Source organism: Eucalyptus grandis, chromosome 2, assembly GCF_016545825.1.
Source record: "Eucalyptus grandis isolate ANBG69807.140 chromosome 2, ASM1654582v1, whole genome shotgun sequence".
In the NCBI taxonomy this organism is placed as follows: domain Eukaryota; kingdom Viridiplantae; phylum Streptophyta; class Magnoliopsida; order Myrtales; family Myrtaceae; genus Eucalyptus; species Eucalyptus grandis.
The window spans coordinates 34,118,292-34,144,878 of record NC_052613.1 but is presented as its reverse complement, the minus strand read 5'-3'; the positions used below and the strand labels follow the sequence as shown (position 1 = coordinate 34,144,878).

The following is a 26,587-nucleotide window of genomic DNA, read 5'->3' as shown; positions in this document are numbered from 1 at the left end:
TGTGAAAAGCGTGACTAGTAAATTTGTTTCCCGTGCTTAACAATTTTTTCCATGACAAAAAGTTAATTTTCTACATTAAATATAAAAATCACAATGGCCAGGGGATCCATCTCCCAACAACTAAAGAGTAAAAGATGCATAATTTTATAGATCAGTTTCAAGCCAATGTAAGATATTAGTATCTATCAAATTCGATTTTACTTTTAGGTGAAAGCCTATATTTTTTTAGCTTGCCTATTTTTTTTCCAATCCATTCTTTAGATTTTCAATTTGTCATTGAAGTTATATACCTCTTTAAATCAGATGTTTTGCGGCTCCAAATTCAAGAGTCTAACGCTAAATATATATTTTATTTAGTTATTTCATTATGGACTATCAACAAATTTAGGGGACTAACTCCGAAAATGAAGACCATGACTAGATTTTGAGGGCTAATTCCATAAAAAAAAAGCATCAACTTTAGATTGATGGACAAATCTGTGCCAAAACTTTTTTTGTCTCATAAAAAAGAAAAGCACAAAATTTAGGTCGAGGGACAAATTTGGCCCAAACTTTTTTTTGTCTCGTAAAAAAGCACTAACTCTAGGTTAAGTGACAATTCGGCCCCAATTTTTTTTTTTTTTTTTTTTTTGTCTCATAAACAATCACAAACTTTCGCTCCTATCCAAAATCTAACCCCTACCATTAACTTTCTATTTGAAGTTAACCTTATTTCAGGAGAAAATATTCTAGCTATGAGATTGGTGGATCTCATATGTGATTTCTCTTGACAGGCGGTGATCTACAGCTTCATATTACGACAAAACGATAAAGTATAGCTAGAGAAATTCAATCTGTAGATTTTTTTTACTTGTGAGATGACACAGCTGTAGCTCAAACAAGAAGACAATTAATGGTGTTAGCCAGTAAGTGCACATGGATTTATTGATAAAAACGATCAATGAATTTAAGTTAAGGGGGGCTAGATTTAAGATTAAGTGAAAGTTGGTGATTTTTTTTCGAAAAAAAAAAACGGGCCAAAATTGTCACTCGACCTAAAGTTGATGCTTTTTATGTGACAAGAAAAGTTCGGGCATTTGTCACTTGACCTAAAGTTTGTGCTTTTTTACGAGACAAAAAAGTTCGCCAGATTTGTCCATCGACCTAAAGTTGGTGCTTTTTTTTGGAATTAACCCAGATTTTGAGCAATGAAATCTCTCAACACGAAATTTACTTTTGGCCTTTTGCATCGAAACTTTTGCATGCTTCAACGAACATGTCAGCTTATATTGGAACTAGAGAGAAACAGTCGAAAAAGTTATCCAAAATAGGAGAGTAATCAAGTTGAGCCAAGTCGATACACTGTCGAGTTTGAGCTCGACTTGCATATACAACACAAAAACTAGATCAATTGTTATCATTTGTGCCACAGCTCTACTTGACTATAAAATCGAGATATCACACTCGATTCAGCTCAATTTGGCTCAACTCAACTCAAGTACAATTAATTTATCAAGGAACTCAAGCTCAAGCTTGAGCTTGATCCCAATTTTCTATAGGCTCAAATAATGTGAATATGTTATGTAGTCTTTATTAGAAAATTTACAAAAAATCATGATCCCGATGATTAGGATCAATTGCGGAAACGTATGAATTCTATACTAACTCCAATCATCGATTATATCAAGAATAAATATGCTGAGCTTGAGCAATCATGAATAAGGACTTCTAGCCAATTGCCCACTTGACATTGATGTGTGTTATTTGATTATTAGATAATCAAAATAATGAGAATAATAAGAGAGTTTGACTTAGATGGCCTATTTATATGCCCATACAAATACTAATAAATATAGTCTACCATCAAGACTAATCCTAGTAGAAATGGACAGTCTTCATAGTTATCAACTATTAGATTTGGATAATAAATTCTTAGTGAAATCTAATGTATGCAAATTTAACTGAATGTGGGATCACATTTAAAAAAAAAAATTATAACAATCTTGAGACATTTGTGCCTATTTTGACTAATCTAAACATTTTTTAAAGAAAATATTTGACTTGACAAAATATTAGAATCGATCGAGCTCAAGTTTGACTCAAAATTAAATGAGTCGATCTTGAGTAATCATCCATCCAAGCTAGAGCTACTTGTGACTTGTGAGTACCTTAACTGAATTTGCTCTTAATTTAAACTTGATTATCCGATCACCAAAATTAAAAAGTTTAAGAATTTGGTTTGGTTGGTGAAAAAAAATGCCCTATTTTTCTTTTGGTATAAAAAAAAAAAAGAAGATAAAAATAGTACCTTTTATTTAGTTATACAACAAATCCAATTCCACTAAAAACCTCACGAGGCACGATCCAAATGGCCGAGGGGCGAACGTGAACGGCACTCATTCCCCAGCGCACCCGAATCATGAGATCACGTCGCCAGGTGGACGGCTGCAGTCTCATCAGGCGGGGCCCGCGCACCGCCCGGTGGGACCCCCTCCGCGCCGGTCCACGATGATTGCGGTGCACGTGCATCGCAGGGGATTAATTCCCCATCCCCTATATAAGGCTCTCTCTTTTGAACCGCGGAGAGAAGAGAAGCGAAAGCCAGAAAGAGAGAGAGAGAAAATGTCGTGGCAAACGTACGTGGACGATCACCTGATGTGCGACATCGACGGCCACCACCTCGCCGCCGCGGCCATCGTCGGCCACGACGGGAGCGTGTGGGCGCAGAGCTCCGCATTCCCTCAGGTCGTTCTCCGATCTAGCTAAGCTATGTGCGTGCGTGTTCGCGATCTCCGGTTCGATTTGATCTGCGTTTGATCCCGTCTTGTCGGTTATGGATGCGCGAGCAATGATGAGATCTAGAGCTGCGTTCGTCGTCCGATCTCCTGATGATGATGATGATGATGATGATGCGGTCGGATTGATCCCTTGTTCGCTTGATATTTGATCATCGTACGCTTGCGTGATCGGAACTGGGGATGTTTCTCTAGGAATCGATGTCTGTCGTGGGAACAGCATGTTGTCCCATCTGAGATTGATCTCGATGGTTTCAACATTCTGCATTGCGCAATTATTGGATAATCCGATGCTTGTTACCCTCCCTTTTTAGCTAACTGTATGATCATTTCGCTTCATTGTGGTCTCGATTCAATGGACAGAAAGATGTTTGGCGGGTTAGCGGGAGCTAAGTTTCTCATCGATATGCGAGCATTACGCTAGTAATGCAGCTCATGACGAGTGCATAGATGATCTTTCAGGGGGCCTGCGGGGAATGGGTTTTTTGGGGTTGGTATTTTGTATGTCGCCTTGATAATGCAACTGAATTGAGCGCCTTTCTCTGTATTGAGATGAGATGATAATGTTGCGTCATCCCTTTTCTTTTTCTTTTCTCTAGTTTAAGCCACAGGAGATTGCTGCCATCATGAAAGATTTTGATGAGCCCGGCTCGCTTGCTCCGACGGGGCTACACCTTGCCAGCGCAAAATACATGGTTATCCAGGGAGAGGACGGAGCTGTTATTCGTGGAAAGAAGGTATGCAGGTCTTCTTCTTCAGTTTATGTATTGATAGGAGAATTTGACACATGCGGGTGGTGCTTGTTTAAAAAAATCTAACTAAACGAGTGATATCACATGTACATGGATGAAGCTAATTTGCCATCTTATAACTTGTTACCGGATAAGGGGCCATCATACCTATAATTGATTCTGCATTGTATTTCGATCTGTCTTTCACTTCTAAATCATTCCTTCACTGTGCTGCAATTCATACATTTCGATACTTTATATAACCAAAGTAAGCACGAAACTTATTTCAAGTTAAGGTGGGCATGGGAGACAGTACATGATACTTGAGTTTAAAGCTTGAGAATTTAACTCCGGATGGCTTGAATTCTGTGTCCTCAAGTCGAGCAGTGCCACGGCTGTTGAAGCTGATTCCTAACAGGATAGTCAAGCGTGCTAGTGTTTCCATTGATTTGCAGGGTGCCGGTGGCGTTACCGTGAAGAAGACCACCCAAGCTCTGATCTTTGGCATCTATGAGGAACCTTTGACACCAGGACAGTGCAACATGGTTGTTGAGAGGATGGGAGATTACCTGATCGATCAGGGCCTGTAAATCTCTGCGCCAAAGCTTATACTTCTTTACAGATTTTGACTCCACTTTGAGGCTTGCTGTCTTCTTCCTTGCTCCAGCTGAGACAGGGGGAGTAGAGTCAATTGGAATAACCATGTCAGGACTAGAACAGCCTTTCATGTTCAAGTCGTCCTTGCTTTTTCATTATCTATATATATATATGTCTAGTTGCTCAATTCTTGTAATCATGGCCCCAAGTTTGGTTTTCTAAATGATTCTGAGAATCCATATTATGATGTGATATGAACAGAAAGTTTGTCCATTGTTTTCTGAAATAATGCTTTTCCAGCTTCATTATGATTAGTTAAGTTCCTCATGGCGACGGCAATAGGCATTGGCGAAACCTCAGGTCGAGCTTGAATTTGCATTCTTTTGAGGGCAATCTAGAGAAGTTTTCGTTCACCAAGGTGGTGGAGGGAAGTTTTCTGGGCATATTCATTTCCTCAGCTAACACAACTACAATTCTTCTTCACAAACTCCATGAAAAAAAAAACAACAGGAATTGCTCCATTTCTTTTTAAAATCCAGTCACGCTGAATAAATCTCCACCAAAGAGATTGTTTTCCCATTTCCTGCACTTGGGGACTAACTTGAGCTCATCAGATGTCGTCGAGATCGTATTGCACGGTCGTGAATTCGGCTGGATCTCCTCACTGGAGTTGCAATACTGACCCAAGCTTCTCCGGTTCCATCCTCCTGCGACGAGGCAATAGAGAAACTTACTTGTCACGGAAGTCCATGGAAAATGATGCCATCAATAGCCTATATTAACTAAAGAGTATGACACCACCGTTCTTACCTTTCTTGTCGATATCATCTCAGTAGTAGTAAAGCTTCCGAGCGAAGGAGAACTCTCGAGAGGAGAAGAAGAGACTCGATCGGATGCCAAGCGATCCCCTCTTTCTGAATTCTCTGCGAATTCGCAAGTACACTTGATCGGCGACACTCTGAAAGAACGTCCTGAAGTTGAAGGCGAATCATAAGCAAACTTTTTCTTCCTTCTCAAGTACAGCACCAGCACAAATGCAAGAACTGCTGCGGCAAAAACACAAAGAAGAACCATCATCACTAAATCAATCCCTATGAACCTGAAGTAACTTCACCAACTTCATGAGTTTCTTCTAGCAGCAGATTTTCAGTTTCGCTTCCAACTTCTGGTTTGGCAATTCCACTCCCCTGAGGCTCCGAGCTCTTCTTAATCCAATAAAAGTTGCTCTCTATGCCTTCGTTTTCTTGTTCGCAGACATCATCATTTTTCTCAAGTCTTGTCTCTGCCGCCTTCGAAGATTCTTCGAGTTCAATTTCAGCCCTCTGCCAAATCCCACTCATCTCGTCCCTCCACAGCCTCATCTAGTTCATCGTACTGATAAGAACCCTTCATCACCTCATCCATTTCCATCCACTCGGCGGCATCCCCTATATCGCCTGACGAGTCGACACCAGTTTGAGCCACACTGCTTTCATGAAGTTCAACTATCTTTTCAGGTCCCTCCTCATTTGTAGAACTCAAATTTCCATGCCTTCCTTCAACGTCGCCAATTTCATCTAAAGGAGAAGAAATGCTCTTACTTGACGCATCAATTTCAACAAATTCAACAAGCTCCTCAGAAACATCTTCATATGTACAACTCGACCTTTTTTGCCAATCTTCAAAGTCCTGTAACGGAAACGAAATCCTCGTATGACAGATGCACACCATCAGCAGCACCAAAACGTGAAGCAAAAGCAGCAATTTGCATAACCATCTCAACCTGCAAATCTGCGGCACCTCCACTTGATTACCTGGTCCATCAAACTCAGAATCCTCCTGCTCTTGCTCCGCCAATCCTCACTCATGGACCCTCCCGAATTGGAACCTATACTCGTGCCGCCAAAACTGTCCATCACTTCCTCCAGTCGACGAAGGACCTCACAGTGCCGTCCGGGGTCGTAGCGGAGGAACTTGGGCCGAGGCGAAAGGTAATTGGTGAAAGGATCATAAGGGCTCGAGACCGGTGTTCCTACACCAGAAGAATCGGACTCGGACTCACCAGGGTATCGAGGGTTCATCCTCATTTCCCGATCGAATCTTTCATGTGATCGGCTTCTCGTCGCGGTTCCGAATCTTCTCTGTGGTCCACCCAACATCCCTCTCGGCCAAACGAAAACACGAATGCGCACGGAGAGATATTAATAGAAAAGGGTAATTCGTGGGGGTTCAGAAGCATGAGCGATTGAGGTTTTGAGGGTGTTGATGAGGAAGCATCGGCTATTGCAGAAAATGTGGGTACGCCATATCTTGAACCCCATTCTCGCTTGTGTTCTCCTGGCAGTTGACAGAAACGAATTGCGTTCTTGACCGTTACTTTCAGAATCGGCTATTGCAGAGAATCCGAGTGCTTTTCAAAATCAAGCCCGGCCCGGGAAAGAACAGTTAAAGCAAATTTCAGGCCCAAAAAATGATTATAAAAAGGATGAATGAGGAATGGCCCATGCAGGTCTCGAACCTGCGACCTTCGCGTTATTAGCACGACGCTCTGACCAACTGAGCTAATAGGCCAGTTGTTGCCATGTGATAGATCATTTTAATTAAATAAAAAATTAATTGAAAAAATTACTTCGAGACCAATCATTGAGCTGGAGTCCAATGATTCTTAAAAATTGAGATTAAATAAAATAAATGAAGAAAGGATTTTTTTTTTTTTTTTTTTATGGTCCTTAATATGCTTAAAAAGGAAATTTAGAGCAACGAAATTTTGGCTCTTAACGACGCCCAAAAAAAAAAAAAATGTTTTAGTTTCAAGCAATAAATAACATTACTCCTTAACTAGGAATAGGAGATGGTATCTTTATGCACCCCAAAACTTCGCTAGTTTAGCATATGGAAGTACCATTCAACTCCCTGTAAAAATCATGCTTTAGACTTTTATAGATGATGTAAAGTTAATTTCGCCGATATTCGTCGCGCCAGTGGCGATGATGTCAATTTTCACTCGTTGACAAGCGGAGCCGAATCGGCCGTAATCGCTGAGCGAGTGAGTTTGTCATTCGAGGATTCGTTCGTGATGATGAATGGATTCGAGAAAGAAGACCGCGACGACCAAGAACCCAGGATCTAACACGAGTGCCGAGTGGTACTTATCACTGGCTTTTTGGATAAAGCTGCGATGGGTTTTCGTTCCCTGGAAGTGAGAGCCAAATCTACTGGTGAAGTTGGTGCGAAGGATTGTGGATCGTCGGAAGGGAAGAAGATGGAAAATAGGTGAAAAAGATGATGCGCAAGAACAGTTATTGACTTTAATCACTCGGAGTTGTAATGAAAGTTCATAGGATGTTTAGGAATTATACTACACTTAATGGTCCGGATTTGAGTTCGGATAGGATATTAAATTGTCTTATTTAGTATTTGGCTACATTCTTTAGATCGAATAAACCTTGATGTATCCGGATAAAATACCGGATAATAAATTTGCCCGGATTGGAAATAAAATTTTAAAAATTAACTTAAGATACTCATGCTCTAAAAAACCTTACCTCATGCGAGACTCACCATCCTAATTAGTGGGATTGATTATTATTATTATTATTATTATTATTATTATTATTATTATTATTATTATTATTATTATGATTATTATGATTATTATTATTATTATTATTATTATTATTATTATTATTATTATTATTAGCAGCAGCAGCAGTGAAGTCAAACTCGAAATCCAAAATTCTACTTGAACAAAATCAAGTATTCTTTTTCCTACTTAAACTCAATATGATATAAGACATGGCATGCTCGACTCGACGTACTGGAGCTCAACTAAGCTTGGCTACATTTAAGTATAAAAAAACTAAACATACTCGTTCTTTTATGATTCGATTGAACTCAACTTGGCTCGAAATACTCTCACTCGCTCTTTGGGTTTTGTTTAAAACTATATTGAGGGGTGGAACAATGATTACGTAATAAAAAGTAATATTACAAATATATATAATAATATATGTCACATAAATTAAAAGGAAATCCATATAAAAAATAAATAAAAAACAAGATACTCAATTAGGCTAGCAAGCCAATTGAGTCAAGTATCTTATCTCTTTCGTCATCGAAATAAACATGTTGTATTTAACTTGTCAAATTATTAGTTCATTCTTAAGTTTTATCATTTCACTTGATTAGGAAGTTTAAATACACAATTAACGTTCTTTTCTTACTATAATACTACTTGACCTAATGATAGGTTACATATAGACTCTATGTAAGTTATCATTGATTCTATGAGTTTAAATTATTGAAACACAATATCGTATATGGCAATACTTTTTCGTTTGAAGGTTGGTAGAATACGATAAAAATCAAAAGTGTGCAAATTCCATACATGTCAATTGAAATATTTGTAAATCCTTCCTGATAATCGAAGAATGTGAATTCTTATGTGAATGAAAAATAAAAGTGAGAAATCTAATATAAGAGTTTTGAAGTTGGCATGAACGTACTTGATACATGACAGTTAAAGAATTTGCAAAAGCTCCGAGATATATGAATGATGAAAATTTTGAAAATGGAATGTGAGAATTCCGATTTGATACCTTTTGAATCTAGTACAATGTTAAAAAGACAACACTTAATATCATGAGGTATTGAATTACATTTAGCATCTTAATATCTCTTGCTTTAATGAATATAGAAAGGGTTAGAGAACAATGATAGGAAACCCTAAAAGCGTTTGGACAAACCTCGTCGCCGCGGCTCGTTTATTGACTCGAGAAAGAACATGGGAGGAAGTGAAAAAGAACATTCGCCGTAAAGACAAAACATATAGCTGGCTCCTTTTTACTAGTTAAATTAATGAGCAATAGATAATAATGCCACAATGTATAAAAATAATTAAATGTAAATCATGTTCCAATATCAATAACATTGATTGGTTAATGATTTCACGTTCCTAACACAATTAAAATAGAGCTTAGATTAGAACCGTAGCAATCTTGTAGTCAACGTTGATATTAATTTTTATTTTTCCAACAGAAGGAAAAAAAAAAACAACAAATTTCTATTTGGAGATAATTCGGCAATATCTTAATGCAAGATCCTCCTTGATTCACGCTTTGATTAGACAATAAACATTAAGCAATTCTTGGAAGAGATGGGTGCTGCTGGTCAAAGAACTTTCAAATGTTTATCCTTTTTTTTCATTTATTTTTATCAAAAGGTCTATTTATTTAATCGAAAATAAATATTTTAAATTTTTTTTCATCAAAATGATTGTCCATATCATTTGAAGTTATTAGTTAATAAAAGATCTTTTCATCATCAACAATAATTTATGTCTAATATATTCATGAAAATATTTTTTATTCAGTCATTTTTATAAGTGAAATAAGTAATCAATTTAAAAAAAAAAAACATTTATTTCTCTTGAAACAAACTCATCCTAATACGTGGTTACTTTAAGATAAGGGAAGCGTAGGAACCATCTGAAGCAAATTCCATTTGGTTGGTTTTACATAAAAACAAACATCCAAGAACAACTCCCAAAATTGACTAAGAATCTACACAAAAAAACACTGCTGGATCTTCGTTCATTGCAGACATCTAAATTGAAGATGAAAGCTCTAAATCGAGACATCTATACTATTCGCAAGAGGCAGCGACCGTGGGTATTGGCAAACGAATCGCGGTCATTCGAAGATGTCTCAAAACCGAGAGCACGACCGATGCATTCCGATGGCGCTGACGCTGTTCCGGGCGGCGATGATCTCGCTGAGCGTGAACCTCTTCTTCGACCCTTCATCGGGTCTTTGCCTGGGGGCGCTGAGCGACCTCGACTTGGCCTTGAACGACTGGGTGCTCGCCATGTAGCTCGGGAGCTCGGAGCGAGGCCCGTAGTAGCCATCTCCACAGGGGCTCCTAACCGGCGTTGGAGTTCTACACTCGTTGCCGGCGAGGGGCCACTCGGAGTACTGCTTCGAAACGGAATAGTCCAATCCATCGTAGATGCATTCCATCAACGGGCTGTGGATTTGGCAGAATCTCGAACGAGGCTTGAACGTGTCGACCTCGACAATTTTGGGGCTCTCTTCGAAATTGCTCGTGAACTCTGAAGAAGTAGAGAACCTCTTGCTGTGGATTGCACTTCTTGGATCACAAACTTTTTCCTGTAAAATGCAACAGAACACGGTGAGACAGACAATTGAAGCTAATAACCAGAGGGATGTGCTTCGAAAAGATTCTCACCATGGATCTCCGGGGTCGGTTTTCCAAAGAATACCGGTTCTCTTTGTCGAGGGAATGGCGAGCTTGATGCGATCTGACGGCAGCTTGGGCTCGAACTATAGCCTGCATGCTACGCAGAGCGGCAGAAGCCCGCTTCCTGACCAGATAGCCTCTAACAAAGGCTTGCAGCTTAACCAATCCTTTGAGAGCTCGAAGCGCTTTCCGGGCCTGTCACCAATGCATAGTTTCATCAAAAATATATACCCATTTGAGACAATGCTGACAAATGCTGGAGCAAGCGACCGATGTTCATATGGTGAAGCACTGTAAAAGAGCATATTAGACTAACTGGCAAATGCAGAGTCAAAAATTGAGAGAAAGATGGAATATGGAGGCTGCAATAGAAAGACACGAACAACATTCTGAATCGAAAATGTTCGAATCTGAATAGTTCAGGCAGAACAGGAGATACTGTTCTATTCATGGAACTCAATCAGTCAAGTCTCAATGGCATGAGATACTGTTCTATTCATAATCGATGTCTCATTTCAACTCACAGGTGTGTGTGTTTGAGAGAGATGTGATTTGCCCCGGGCATTCACAAAAATTTAAGCATCATAGGATTTTATCAGAACCAGAGAACAACCTACTTTTACCAAATTAAGTTAAAGCCAATTCAAGAGAAACATCTTACAAGAAAACCTCTGAAAGTGGTCTGGATTTTCACTGCAGCCCACCTCTCCCTCCCACCTCTCGGCATGGTCCCTCTGCCATAGCTCGTTAGCTTCATGATCGCCGCCGCCGCCTCTGCAGCTGCAACTGCGGCATCAGCAGCTGCTGCCGTGGCGGCTGCGACCACAATCGCCTGCTCATTTTGCCCCTTCTTCGCCTCCGCAACGTAAGACTTGAGCCATGCAGCATCCGAGATTGAACTGCTGGGCCGATACTTGTTCAGCGCATCAGAATCCTTCCCAGACTTGCTAAAACTCCACCTTTTTGTCTCCTTCTTGTCGCTAGAAACGGAATATGCACTGTCAAGACTGAATTTTTCTCTCCTCATTCCCAATATGGCCTTCAACCATCTTGTAGCTTTTCCCATCTTAGTCTGCGGCACTTGATAACCGGTGGAAATTAAAGGTAGACACCTGCAAGTAGAATTGAAGTTGCCAAGCACCAATTGAGAAACAACAAACGCAGGGTCAAAACTCCATGAAGCAACAACAGAAAATGCATTATGTTTGTCATGAAAAATTAAAAGAGTGGCGTCTCAAGAGAGAGAAACGGATAAAGATTGGACATGTCTGGTTTGGTGGAAGATAACCTGACAACAACTCGTGAAGAAACTGCATTTGGAGACAAAAGGATGTCACGAAAACCAGAGACTTTTTGACTACTATTTCAATGACACAGTACACGAACAGAGTCAAGAGTCAAGGAGTTTTATGGAGAAAAAGCTGATGAGCTCACTCACCCAAAGAGCTAATTTCCAAAATTTCAAAAAGAGCGCCGAATTTCAGCTGCTAAACTCTCTCTTCAGACCGAAAAAGAAAAAAAAACTCTCTCTCTCTCTCTCTCTCTCTCTCTCTCTGCACTGTTTTTCACGTAAAATTATTTCCTTCTTTCAAGTACAAGTGGGGATAATGCCAGCCAGTGGCTGTCGCAGAGAATCTTTCACTCTTTCAAACACCTGTTTGAGTAGTGTCCTTTCTACCTTGCTTCCCCTTTTAAAGGCTGCCTCAAGATCCCCCCTCTGTCTCTCTCTCTCGCTCTCTCTGATTTCCACAGCAATTAAAGCCACACCAACCAACCAACCAAATGGGTTTTTCCATTTTGGGTCCGAAATAATGACCCCTTCAGTCAAAATTACCTCTGTTGGGTTAGAGAAGATCTTTGATGGAACCTCCGATTTGATGGTTTAGCCTCCTTTTTTCTTGTCTGGAAATAAAAAAGGGTTCCTTTGTAGATAACTCTGTGGACCAATTTCAAGGAAAAAAGAACATTTCACAATTTGGGCATAGAAGCTTTCTTTAATCTTGCTTGGCTTCCCCCGCGTCTTAAATTAATCCCAGAAGTCCCTGCAAATCTTCTGCACATATTTACTATTTTATGCAGCAAGAGAAATTGTGATCGGCAGCCATCCATGGTGGTGGGGGATTTTGAAAATGTTGGAGAGTTTCAAATTTTGAATAGTTAGAAAGATTATGGGGCTATGGGATGAAAATTGATTGATGAAAACGAAAGGGGAAGGTGAAGGTGAATAATGAATTTGGACATCTGGAGGGGGGAGAGAGACCAAATCGGGCATACTCTTTGTGTATACCGATGAGAATTTTGTACGGAAAATGAGAATCTGGATCACATTCAATTCAATCCCCATGGCTTCCTCAGCATTTGAGTTTTTCGAAATCTCTTGAGGGATATTCGAATCTTGGTGTTATCCGAGAGAAGGGAACATTAATGATACCCGTGATCCTATGCTTTGAATTTCTCCATTAATGCTATCTGTCTCCCTGTTCCACAGTGACCTTAGAAGTTCCTTTTTTTACCTTCTGGTATTCTTAATTTCTTACTCTCCTCTCCTGTTAAAAGGAAAACATAAAATCACATTAATAAGTTCTCTTAAAACACCATTAAGTATCCGTAATCTAAAATGATTCATCTTTCAAAGGAAAGAGTGCACAAATTATGAAAACTGTACAATGACAAAGCTCAAAGCGACGTACTTCTTTTTACTCATCTCCTGAGTTCGTACATAAGTTAGTACCAACAACATATGAACCGACTTAGTTCCATTTTTGAAATGATTTTCTATGTCGCATAACATGAAAATACCATGTCAAATGACTAATGGTGATTTTTGAACGGAGGGTTAATGGGGCCAAATTTGAGACTAGATTGAAAATTGGTTATTTTTTTAGACAAAAAAGAGTTTGGAGAAATTTGGTACTAGGATTAAAATTGGTTATTTTCTTTTTCCTATATCTTTTAAGATAAAAAGAAGTTAATGGCAAAAATGAAATTGACCTATAGGGAATTAGGCCCATGAAAATATAGCAATACTTGGACATTTTGCTCAAGGATGAGCAAAAACAGTCCAAACCATAAAACCCAATCGAATCAAACAGATAATTCAAATCTTTGAGATATCCACGCTAATCGTTGGTGCAAATTTGATACCATTAGGTGGGAAGATCGTCAAGAGTGAGCCAAAATTTTGAACCCATCAATATATTAAGTTGAACTTACCTTCACTCGAAAATTTAGTGATTATATATCAACTACGATATATTAACCACTTAACACCACTTCAATTCTTTGTTATTGGACTATTCTTACAACACTCACACATGAATCAAATCAAACCACCAAATCATTTTCATATTTTCCTTAGTTAAAATTTTTGAAGTTGATGCGTGAAGTTTTTCTCAAGTCATTATTTCTTTTTCTAATTTGTAGTCATGTTCCTCTTACTTTTCTAGGTGGTGTGGTTTTAAAAGTTGGACACATTATCATAGGTTATCGTTTTTAAACTTTAAAAGGTCGGGAAGATATGACCAACACAGTGATCCTTCTTTGCGTGTTATCATATGGCTTCTACGCTTGCTATGAAATATTGGATTAAAGCCTTAACTACTTTGCTCTACCTGCAATTCGTTGACCCAAGATTGATGAGTACCGCAGTCCCTCCAAGAAACTAACAATGAGGAAGTCTCTACTCGTATCGCTTCTTATTGAAGTTTCAGGATAGTTTTTGTCTTAACTTGGATTTTAAATAAAAAAAAAAAAAAAAAAACTCAAACTATTACATGTACCCCAAACTTTTTATTACAATATTAAAAATCCTAAATTTGTACCTTTATAACATATTTACCATCTGTCAAGGTCTCGTTAGATAATTTTTCAGCCAAAATAATATTTTTATTTCACTTAAGCTACTTGACCGCCATGTCAATAAAATTTACTTTTAGCATCCTTGTAGATAGAATTTTAATGGTTCTCATTGACAAGATTTTGACAAAAGGTAAATATGTCATATAGGTACAAGCTAGGAAGCGCCTATACTCTTCAAGAGTTCGAGAGTCTTCATGTCGTGTCGTATCAAACACTCCAATATTTATCCGATATTCTTCGACAATCAATCAAGAGGTGTCAAAAAATTCAACACTTAGTTAACCCTCCCGACACTCTTCGATATGCAAGTCCAAAATTCTAATATGCAAGTTTGTAATTTTGACACATGATTCCAACATACATAAGGTCAATTTATTTATTATTTTGGAATTTATTGGAATGAGATTTGTCCCAATCTTTACTAAACCCATTTTTGAAACATAGCTGCACTAAACCACGCCCATTGGACAAACATGTTTAGCCCAGATTAAAACTATTTTCAATAAGAGACCTATTTTTCTCATTTTCCTCTCTTTTTTATTTCAATAAACACAGTACCATATGATTGAAGGAAAAAAACTCAACATCCTTAAAAATTACAAACATTATTAACCATTTCCTAAATTCATAACTATTTAATCACGTAAATGTGTCATATCATATGCTACATCATTATTTGAAGTATTACCTCCTTATTTACATAATTGGAATCCATTTTATATAAATTGGAATCCAAATCTAATCTAGCAAAATGTGCATCATTCAAGTCATTGCTATTATCATAATTTTTACTTGTTGTGTATATAAATAATTTGGCATATTTTTATAATCTTTCACTTCTTCTTCAATACACCAAAAGCTCACTCAATTTCTAATTGTAGTGAGAAGTAGGCATGGTTGAACACTTCTTGAGAATCTCGTTGAAACTCAGACAAATGATATCTAACTTCTTTATATGGCCCCAAATAACCCGTGAGATTTGAATATATAGAATCTACCAAATAATATTTACCTATACGGAGATATTGTTAATTTAATTAGCATATAACACATACATATATTAATACATAGAAACCATTAATTAACAAACCTTTTGGAGGATGAGGAGATTATAAATCATGTCACCTAATGGCTTCATAAAATACATGAGTATTATGAATTGTTCCCTTTCAACCAGCCCAAACATAAGTAAATTTCATATGTGCACATGGCCATTATATTTTGTGTCGATGTTTCTTTTTGACCGATAAAATGAAGTTGGTCACTCATAGGTACAACTGCTGAAATATGAATACCATCTATAACTTCAATACAATATTAAAACAAGAACATTAATATTACTTGATTTATATTTAGTTCACTTATTTATTGTATAATCATAACTTACCTTAAGATGTTGAGAAAATCTTATATTAGTCATAATCTTCTTTGGAACTTTCTTAAATTGCCAATCGGATGATTGAAGCAAATATGCTTCAATTTCATGTATTTTATCAAAAATTAAGATAAATAGTTTGCATATGGTTTACCTAGAATGCCGAAAACACTCTTATGCTAATGTTTTACCTATATTATGTCCTAAAATATGAAAAAAAAATCCCAATATATCTACAAAATCAATATTCCTAGATTCTTGCAAATTATATCGTGTCACTAAATCATGCATTAAATTTTTAAACACAGTTTTATCCATTATAAACATTCGATAATACCATTTGAGATTAGCATTAATGCCTATCAAGTCTCTTAACCATGCATTTCTTGTATATGATAAGATCATGCAAGGTATTTTCTGAAAATATGTTACCTAACAAATAGCATAGGTATGAGTTGCCAATATTTATCTTCCTCTTTTTCATAGTCTTCCCTCTCATGAGAATTATTCATAACTGGCTAAAGTAACAAAATAAAATTACAATAAGAGATATAACAAATTATCTAGACCATCCATAAACATAAAGCATTTATCACTATCATATATATGTAAACTCCACTCAATAAAAAGAATACTAATTAAAAACGGGTCTTACGATATAACATAAACATGTCTCGCCAACTAGATAAATAAGTAGTGCAAATAGATCTCACATTACAATAATGTTGCATATGAAAAAATTCAAATAAATAGCTAACATCCTATTGATGATTACGTTATTCGAACTTATATTTGAATCATGTGACTTTTTATTGATTACCATCTAAATTCATGAAAATTTTCCTATTGTCTTTCTTTTTTAAAATGATCTAGTGCAAAAAAGAACAGTGGGATACCTAGAGTGTCAAAACTTGACATAAATGGACACTTAAATGCTAAAAGTTAGAAAAGTGGCACTTGAGTGCCAAAATCGGAGTAAAATGGATCAATTAAATGCCAACGGTGAGAAAATCTAGCCAAAACACTAACATGACAATTTTCCAATGAGCCAAGTGCAAAACAACGTCATTTTGCACACTAACATGGGTAAATAAATAATATAAAAAATATTAAATTAAATTTAAAACCAAATAAAATATATAAAAATTTACTATTAAAAAAATGGAAAAAAAAAGGAGGGAGAAGGCAGCCGGCAATTGAGGACTCAGCCCTCGCCGCTACCGCCTCCTTGTCATTGCTTGAAAGGCTGGTTGAGGGTTAGCGACCCTTGCCAGATCTAGGAGAGGGCCACAACCCTCGCCCCAAATCTAAATGCAGGGCTTACAGCCCTCCGCCACCGCCGACTTGGGTCACCGGCCCGGCCATGGCTCAGCAACCCCGGCTGACCCTCCCCACCTTTCGGCAACAATTAGGAGGCGACAACGACGAGGTTAAGCCTTCGGCCAATTGCTCATTCCCTTATTTTTAAAATTAATTTTTATATTAAAATTTGAATTGTGGCAAAACGACGTCGTTTTTTGTTTCTTTGTTGAGTCAGCCTTTTGGCAAGCCACATAAATGAGAAAAAAATAATAAAAAAATGTCACGTAAGATTTTTGGCAAAATTCATCAAATGTGGCATTTAAGTGTCCTATTTTTTTAAAAAAATAGCACTTAAGTATCATTTTCTTAACTTTTGATACTTAAGTGTCCCATTGTGCTAAATTTTGGCACTTGAGGTGTTCTTTTGCCTACAAAATGTATAAATCTTGATTTTGCTTAATTTCAAATATAATTTTCAACATCTCTTAAGTTCCTTGTAAAAATCAAACTTTCTAGCATATCTCCTACTTTTAATAACTAAACAAATTCTCTCCATTTGTGTCGCTAACTTATCAGTTACATCCAATTTCCTTTATCTATTTTCTTGAAATTGCCTCACCGAACTCTGCAATGTTTTTTTATTGTTTCGAGGCCATTCGTTAGTTTTTTCACCCATATTGCACTTTATATTATCATCGGGATAATCCTGCATAACCATCAATATCAAATTATATTGCCACAATATCTTCATCAACACATAAGCCTTGTATAGGATCTTATATGATGTTTCCAATAACAAAAGTATCTCCAAACATCCTATCCAACAAAACTTAAAGATTTGGATGTACACATTTCGTTTAAAAGCTCTAACCTTAGTTTTTCCTATTATAATAAACATTTTCGTGAGTTTTATATATATAAGAAGGGATGAACTTAAAAAAAAAATAACAAAAGAATGGGAAAAAACCTAAATTTTCCTCTCTCACCATTCATCACTTGTATCAATGATATTCCTTTTTGGATCTTATTCTAATCTCGTTTCCTTTAGAACCAATGTCCTTCATCTTTTTCAATCTTCCTTAGCATTATCCAACTTACTCTTCATTTGATTTTTACCTTATTTTTTGCCCATTAAGTCCTCAAATTTCTTAGTTATAACTATTAATCCATCTCTTTTGTTGTTACAGAATAATTGCCATTATCAATTTGTTTAACTCACAACTTATAAAAAGTTTCAACATCTTTAGAACTCCAAAATATCTTTTCCTTTAATGAACTTGCTATATACTAATAAATGCAAAGTAAACGAATACAATTTGAATTTAATGATAATAGACTTAAATGTTCACATGAGATAATACTCTTAGACATCTTTTTCTCAAACTCAAGAGGTTGCTTGAGTATTGCAATAAATTAAAATCGTAATTGTCAAACATAAGTAAACAATTGGTCTTGACAATTTTTTGAAGATACAAGTCTTGCATATGAAGAAATCTAAAAAAAAAAACACAAATTACCATCATATAAGTGATAGAAAGTATGGCTAGATTTAAAGCAAGACAATTAAAAATAGATGTAATCTACACTAAACTGTTTTTTTTTTTTTTAGTTTTAGACATTTATAACTTCATGCCATCTAAGAAAATGATATATAAAAAAGAATCTTCCTTAAACATATCTACATCAAAACTAAAAAATGACTATTGTCATGACAAAATAAAAGGAGTTGCAAAATTCAAATAATTCAAATTAAATGAAATCCAAAGAAAAGTCATTTTGCGGAAGGGAAAAGTCATTTTAGTTTGTCATGCATTCCAAAAGCAAAATTCACTTGATACTGACAAGACAAAGCCTCCAAATTTGTCTCATACAAACATCGCATCAGCAATAGAAAACAGTGGCACAGCTAATTCCTAACAATGAATAAATTCACAACTCAAAATCTAGTTTTTTTTTTAAATAAAAAGAAGAAGAAGAAGAAGAAGAACCAATAACATCCCGAGGTAAAAGAGATGGAAACCCTAACCTAGATTGCACTACTAGTAGCACTCCTTGACTTATGTATCACATATCAACAAAAGGGTGAGAAAAAAATAAAATTTGGTCATAAAATTTGAAATGGCACAAAAACTTGAAATTTCTTGTGATATTCTGAAAATTTGGTCATAAAATTTTTGTTTAAGCTAGTACTTATCAACGGAAATGGAATCGAGCTAGGTGGATTGTCCGATAGGCTTTGCGTGTGGGCTGATGTGTGAAGGCCTAATGGGCCTAGTTTTGGGCTAAGCGTGGATTGTCAAGAGGAAGATGGGTCGTGAATGAGGCCCAATGAGCTAGACTTGTGCGGAAGGTTTGGTTGAATTGGAAAATGTCGAGATTTTGGTCAATGTTTGTCTTGCATTAATTTGAATGATTTCATATGTTCAATGATACTTTCTTATGGTTCAATTATTGATGTTATGATATATGGAAATAATGGTGGACATAAGAACCTTGAACATTAGAAATGGTGACTTGAAGATATGAGCAATTCCACCAAGTTTTGGCCCATGTTATTAATAGAGTTCTTATAATAAAGTTACTTAATTAGGTGCCTAGTTTGTGATGGCCGAATTCTTTAGGTTAGGATGGGGAATAGTTTTGTTTCTGTTCAAGTTAAGATTTGTTTAAGATATGTAATCCAAATAAAAAATGACAAACCTAGAATTTTCATGCAAATAAGACAAACCTACCTTTGACACTCCCATGAAAGTTTCAGTTTTCCCTTTCTCTTACCCACCAGTCGAAATTAGTCCTCATGATTACCCTAAAATCTCTCTAGTCAAACTTCTCCTTTTCATGGCTACAACGAGGGAAAATTCCCAAGGAATACCATCATTTCCCACCATCTTTTCTCTTCATTTTCCCTTCTCTTTGGTTTATCTTCTTTCTTCTTTCCCTCTCTCTCTCTCTCTCTCTCTCTCTCTCACATTTTTCTTCCCATTCCCTTATTGTTCATCAAAGAACTAGTGAATAGAGAAACGAGCAATCTTCAAGCTAGCTCATGGAAGCCATTTTTGTATCCTAAACTAAGTAAGGGAATAAGCTAGGTATTATACTTCGACATTCTCTTGACACTTAAGGGTGAATTAGCTCAATCTAGTGGATTATCGGCTATAAGATATAGATCTTTGGATAATGTTAGCTTGCATGTGTTTTATGATGTGTGAGAGGTCTTGCATGTAAGTTTTCTCAAAGGTTTTAGGTGCTAAACTTGCATGAGATGCGATTCTAGAAGTTGAAGTTGAATTTCCTTAAGATATGTTTTGCCGAACCTCCTACATTTAATGATTTTGTGGATTGAAATGTGCTGCGAATTTATGGTAGCTTTCTCTTGGAAAATGTTCTAAACATCTTATCTTACAACATATATTTTACACGGGATTTTTTGGATTTAAAAATAAAATAAAATAAAGTTATCAGTCTCGTTTCATGCAAATCAGTAACTTGTTTTTGTACTGGAATTAAAGACCTTTTGGTGTTCAATGAATTTTTATTAGCTCTTATTAAAATGATTTTTTTTCACAAAAGTTGTTCTGTACATCTTAAAGTATAATGTATCTAAATTTTAGAGTAAATAAATGAGTTTTGGATTTCAAACCAAGCTAGTTTTTAAAACGTGATTTTCAGATAGAGGAATAATTTTGGTAACTGTATTGTGCGATTTGCTACTCTTATTCTAAAAAGAAATGGATTAAGCTTTCCACATGAAAGATTATTTTAAATGTGTTTTACAACAAATTAAATTTTGGAAATTTTTCAAACTTGTTTGGTTAAGTTTCTAATATTAATTTTAGAGCCATGCATGTGGGTTTGGTTTCTGTCGATAAGGGCCAGTTGTGGTCTTGTTGTTGTTTCTAATGTTACACCTATTGAAAAAGGCATGTTTTATTGATTGTTGATGAATTTAGCTTGTTGAGAACCTATGCTTGATGGTTGTACATGGATAGTGCTCATCATGTGTGCAAAATGAAGTAAAATAAGCTTGGAAAGTCATATAAATAGTAATTCTATTTAGTGCATGCTATTGCATTGCAATCTTGGCATATTGAGCATGTTGTGTGGTGGTGTATGCATGTGCTAGAGGTGTTATAAATGTGCCTTAATAAAATAGTGATGTAGTGAAATGTGTGAATTGACCAAATTAAGAGATATTCCATCACCTAGCGACACATGATGCCCTCGAGAAGTGGAAATGCCCAAAGTTGTGTGGTTTGGGATGCCTTGATTTTAGTCACAAGTCCGGTGACCTTTGGATGCCGGGATGCCTCGGAGAGAGATGGCTAAGGCCAGCGTCCCTTGAAGTCCAACCAATGACCCAAAATGACTCGAATGAATCCGGTTAGCATCTTAGGTTAAATCCAATTCGATGGTGGATATGAAATATTCACACATTTGAAATTAATCCACAAAGCATATAAGTATGTGTGACGATGTAGCCATGTGCCATGTGATGCATAAATGAGTTCATGTGTGATTTGTGATGTATGAACGAGATTTGTGTATGCCTTGTGATGCGGTTTTCATGCATTTATTCACTTTAACATGTTTAGTTCGCATTATATTTTTGGTATCATATGCTGTCCTATTTGATATATTTCTTGTTTATAAGCATTCACTATGTTTGAGCTATGTTCACTAGTGAGCAAAGTTAAGATCTTGTTATTTCATGCTATGCTTTATCATTTACTAGGCATTGTTACCCATTCCTTATTTTTCCCTCTTAGATTATTAGCTATGGATGTACCTCCATTAGCAACTTATGGCACACTAGTGTGAGTTGTGGGTGTATATAAAACTTCGAAGATCAAGATTCTAGCATTATTTTGACTCATTTTTTGACTCATTATGCATGTATCTAGATAGATGATGGAAGCCCTAATCATTTTCCTATGCATTTTATGTTTGTGTATCTCAATGTGAATGAAAGGTTGTTTGGCCCCATCCGTTGGTGATTTGTTAGGCATAAAGTGTGTAAAAATATGGAGGGATGTAGTGAATAAAGAAAACTATCGGGTAGAGGAGTTAGACACATTTTTGGCTTTCTCAAGTATTTTGTTTTGGTCATCTTAATGTACAATTTGTTGGGTTTGTAATTGTCAAGATGTTCTTTTCCTCATGTAATCCATACTCATGATGAATGAAATGGAAGCATGTCATTATGAAACTTGTTCTTAAGTGAAATTTCCTTATATAAAAAATATATACTCTTTTGCTTGTGTAATAAAAATATAAGATTATAGACGAGGTCTAAAATGACAGCTTGGGAAGTTATGGCTCTCACATTCCTCCAACCCATTTGACAACACAAGATGTAAAACCCTGGAAATCACGCGTTGAAGGAATTGAAGGAAAACCCAAAAAGCAAAAAAAATTAAGAGGAAGAGGCGTACCGATTGTGAACTTGTAAAAGAGTAGTTGCAAGTACAAGGGAACTTCGGGAGGATTTGCAAGGGAGTAAAAAAGAGTGAGCATGAGGGGTAGGGAGCAAGATGCAAGTAAGAGAGAGCGGGCATGAGTTGTTTTCTAGAGAAGCCTCAAGGGAGAAGGGAGAGAAACGAACTTTATGTTTTGTTTTTTTATAAAAATGGCTAAACTTGGATTTCTAATGATTTTTTGAGGGCAAAAAGGAACTTCACGAACTTTCTTTAATAGAGCCCCTCAGTGTTCTGGAAATGCTGAAAGCTCAATGCTAGTTTTACTAGCGTTGAGCTTCTAACCTTCTCAAGGCTAACTTTCAATCTAAGACTCTTTGGGGAATGGTTGACAAACACTCCAAATTTTCCTCAAGGGCTGAACCAAATGTGTCTTAATGTTTTCTTCTTTTCCGATTTTCACTTCTCGCGATACACAATTCACTCCCTAAGTTTTTTTCTCATTTTCTAGCATGCAAGTCCAAAATGTGGATTGCTTGTTTTTTTCTTTAAGTTTTATGGATTATTAAAATTAAGTTGAATTTGTCAAATTGAAATAATAAATGATATTAACAAACCATAGATCAATATTTTTAGTGTAAATTCATTTTAGGTTATTATTTATTTTTATTTGTGAATTTGAATCAAATTAATGTATTTAAATAATCATAAAAACAATAACTTATAATGTATATATAAAATATACATTTAATATACGTGTCCTAAACATGTCAGAATTCTCTATTTTTTAAGAGACAACGTGTCGGTTTGTCATGTCATTGTGTCCTACATGGCGTGTCGGTGTCGGTGCTACTTAAAGTACAAGTTTAGAATTTTTTTATGTCACTGAAAATAGTTTAGGTAAATGTATCATATCATAGTTGGCATGGTTTAGAGTTTTTTTTTTTTTGTTTTTACCCTTTTAAATATAATATTACCAACAAATGAAAATCTTGATAAGCCAAACAAAGCACAAAGGAACAATTTACGTGGTTTTGAACCAAATCAAACCACCTAGTTCAATTTCAATATACTAAGGCTGTGTTTAGTCGTCCATATTCGAATTAAGATAGCATATGATAAATGGGAATTTGAAATCCTCCAAATATCCTCTAATTTGTATAAATATCCTTGGTGCAACCTCAAATAGAATTTAAAATCTTTGAAAACCTACAATTTAAAATAGAATAGATAATCTTTTAAAATCTTTATTATTTGAAAATCTTTGAATATCCCATGTTCGAGGAACTCCGTATACATGATGACTCAAACCTCTCAACCACTAAAACAGTCTCTATGAAATTGACCTCGAGGGCTTGATTACTTTGAACAGATGCGACATCTTCCATTAAGCAAAATTGTGAACTAAAGGTGATAAGGATCTATCTTTGGTGTATGAACACCTAATTTAAAGTGATGAAAATGAGGGATCAAAGGCGATGTACAGAGATGAATTGAGAGATGATTTGGTGATGGTGGAAAAGCTAGAAAACTAATTGAGAAAGAGAGAGCCCTAGCCTTGTAAGTGAGCCGCGAGTAAGAGGACCGACAAGATACTTAAGGATGCTAGAATGAGGGATCAACATGGTGGACAACCTCTAGAGTGTTGGTGGGGTGCCACCAGTGAGTCCCACATAGATGGGGTTTTCCTAATGTGTGGAAATTGCCAAGTTAGTTTATAAAATTTTATATCAAATTTGGATTATCTCACCCTATATGCCATATCTTATCTAGCAATTTATTTGAATGTATTTGGGAATATCAAGTTTGGAGAACCTCATGAAACATTAGAGAAAATAATTTAACATCCTATCTAGATTCAAATTTGGATCATCAAATGCAACCTAAATGTTTTGATTTGGTGAAGCTTATTTTCAAATTGTTTAATGTGGTTTGATCTAGTTTGGATCCATACCAAGTGAGCATAAAAAGTAACTAATGACACCCAAATCCTATTTGGGCCTACTGGCCACCAAGCCCATTAATATGAATCATCCTCCTTAGAGCTAAATGTACAACCCGACCCATTCATGCTAGCCTCAATTATACAAAGAAAAAAAAAACACATTAATCGTTTATTAAGATGACAAAAAAGAAGAAGAAATTTCCCCAAATTTGAATCCAAAGAGACAAGAGGTAAATCATTATCTTCATTAACAATGTCAAGGAAGTGGCAATTCAACAACCTTTTCTTTTTCTTTTTCTTTTTCCGTTTCTTGTCTGTCAAATTCGAATCCCTCCCATCATTCAAATTAATTATTAAATAAAGTTCATTTGTCTTCCTCGCTAATTTCGAGATAGAACCATTATATATTACTTATAATTACGCCAGCGCGTAGGATCTTTTTATGACTTAAATTAATTCATCCATCAAGCAATATATTTTTAGATAAGATTAATATTACAAAAATATTTATGACAAATTTACTTTAAACTAATTTTTTGACCAAAAGCTAGTAGACTTGTAATATTTTACCTCAAACTAATCTTTTTAACCACAAACAACTCAAAATTTGCATATTTATGACAAATTTACCGTCCATTAATTTTAACAAACGAATGGTAAATCTCAAACTAGTATTGTCAATTGCCACATATCATATGACTCAACAGTTTGATAGTAAATTTAACGGAAATTAATGAATGATAAATTTGTTACACGAATAACAATTTTGAATAGATATCGATTTGGAGTTTTTTTGTGATATTAACCATTTTAGATAACCGGTTAAAGTCTAACAAAAAATTAAGAACAAAAGAGTAAAATTTTCACATTTGGAAAAGCACAATGGATTTTGTTTTTTGATTAATGTAGTGATTCACAAATGATCCATAAACTTTTATTAATATGTAATGTCATTCATAAACTTTTAATTTGTTCAATATAATTCATATAAATATTTAAAATTCTAGGGGCAACATAAAGCATGCATCAAACAAATTAAATGTGCATGGACAACATTACACATTGTACCAAAATTCGTATCCCACATTGAAGAAACTAAAAATTCAAGGATAATATTGCATATCGGATAAAAGTTTAGGGATTATTTACATTATTTTCTGTTATGTTTACACCAATCAAATCAGGCGCGAGGCATTATATAAAAAAATAATAAAAGAAAAGAAACCGACCACGTGATGATTATTATTGGTGGGGGAAGGGCCGGCCAACGAGAGAGGCCATTTGGAGTCAAAAGGCATTTGGCTAACCTTCCGCGTCAAGCCGACGTTACCGTACAGTGCTCCCCACCTCACCCCACTCACTCAATAATAATTAATTAATTAATTATTATTTTTGCCTCCAGATTAAATATCCAGGAAAAAACAGTTCACGTTGTTTTGTCTGTTTAGGGCAAATTAGGATCGTGTTTCATGCGATTGTCCGTGCAGAAATACAAATATCTGGAATATTCCAAGCATTTCGAGATTAAATGAAAATTGCAACGCGAGATCTGTCAAAATTTATGGGTTGTCGAGTGTTGGGAACGGAAGTTATCGACAGAAGCCGAATTTGAATTTTTTCGAGTTCGAAGCATCGGATCACGCGATTAATACATTAAGAACTGCAATTTTATTTTATTTAGTTATTTACTAAAGTCACTAATGTGAACACGAGAAAAAGAATCTTCAAATTTCTTGACTTTCCACCGAAGTTGTATAGTTAAACGAATATTTCAACCATCAAAATGTCATAAAACAATTGTATGCATATGCATGTACGAATTTTTTAAAAAGAAATATAAATATCTCTTGTTCAATAAAACCAAAATCACACATCACAACACTGGAAAAAAGGTGGGAAAAAAGATCAATTAAAGATCTTAAATAGATACAACATTGTCAAACAAAATTCTTGATCGCTCCAAATTAAATAAAAAAGCGAGACGTTACATTCTCAAGTTTTCCCATCAAATTTAAGGAACTAATATCATCCGGACTTTGAAAATCACGTGAAAATATTAAACAAATCCGTGATGGAAACCCAAAAATATGCATCTCATTAAATTTCAAATTAAGTTTCCGACCGGAAAATAAGATCAATCAAAAATTATAAAAAAAAAAGGGCAAAATTAATCCGTATTTCAATAAATAAATAAAAGAAGGAGGAGGAGTAGAAGTATTTATACGCACGAATTAAAAGAAAAAAAAGGAAAGAACCACAAAAATCACCGATGCCATACCACCGTCTCCCGATATTTAAAAAAAAGAAAATATCATCTCTCTCTCTCTCTCTCTCTTTTTTTCTCTTTCCTCAGC

The 26,587-nt window shown here is 35.7% G+C and overlaps 2 protein-coding genes and 1 non-coding gene across 3 annotated transcripts; 1 reads left to right on the top strand and 2 right to left on the bottom strand.

Annotated features, from left to right (window-relative positions):
- The first annotated feature begins 2,572 nt into the window (after nt 1-2,572).
- LOC104422954 (profilin) lies at nt 2,573-4,388 on the top strand. The gene is made up of 3 exons (XM_010035412.3): nt 2,573-2,724; nt 3,374-3,511; nt 3,961-4,388. Exons 1-3 carry the CDS (start codon nt 2,602-2,604, stop codon nt 4,093-4,095), a joined length of 396 nt encoding a protein of 131 aa, XP_010033714.2. The 5' UTR covers nt 2,573-2,601; the 3' UTR covers nt 4,096-4,388.
- A 2,190-nt stretch (nt 4,389-6,578) lies between these two features.
- TRNAI-AAU lies at nt 6,579-6,652 on the bottom strand. The gene has a single exon. It is a non-coding gene; the product is annotated as a tRNA-Ile (tRNA).
- Nucleotides 6,653-9,619: 2,967 nt separating this feature from the next.
- Nucleotides 9,620-11,714, bottom strand: LOC104423070 (protein IQ-DOMAIN 31). Its single transcript, XM_010035528.3, has 4 exons — nt 11,628-11,714; nt 11,001-11,451; nt 10,328-10,534; nt 9,620-10,248 (listed from the first exon to the last, which is right to left on the bottom strand). The coding sequence occupies exons 2-4, from the start codon at nt 11,403-11,405 to the stop codon at nt 9,787-9,789; spliced, it is 1,074 nt and encodes a 357-aa protein (XP_010033830.2). The 5' UTR covers nt 11,406-11,451; nt 11,628-11,714; the 3' UTR covers nt 9,620-9,786.
- Nucleotides 11,715-26,587: the final 14,873 nt, after the last annotated feature.

Coding starts and splice junctions, on each gene's coding strand:
- LOC104423070 (XM_010035528.3), bottom strand. CDS start 11,405: ATGGGAAAAGCTACAAGATGGTTGAAGGCCATATTGGGAATGAGGAGA. Junction 10,535..11,000: donor CCACTTTCAGAGGTTTTCTT/GTAAGATGTTTC, acceptor CATTGGTGACAG/GCCCGGAAAGCGCTTCGAGC. Junction 10,249..10,327: donor ACCGACCCCGGAGATCCATG/GTGAGAATCTTT, acceptor TGCATTTTACAG/GAAAAAGTTTGTGATCCAAG.
- LOC104422954 (XM_010035412.3), top strand. CDS start 2,602: ATGTCGTGGCAAACGTACGTGGACGATCACCTGATGTGCGACATCGAC. Junction 2,725..3,373: donor AGAGCTCCGCATTCCCTCAG/GTCGTTCTCCGA, acceptor TCTTTTCTCTAG/TTTAAGCCACAGGAGATTGC. Junction 3,512..3,960: donor CTGTTATTCGTGGAAAGAAG/GTATGCAGGTCT, acceptor ATTGATTTGCAG/GGTGCCGGTGGCGTTACCGT.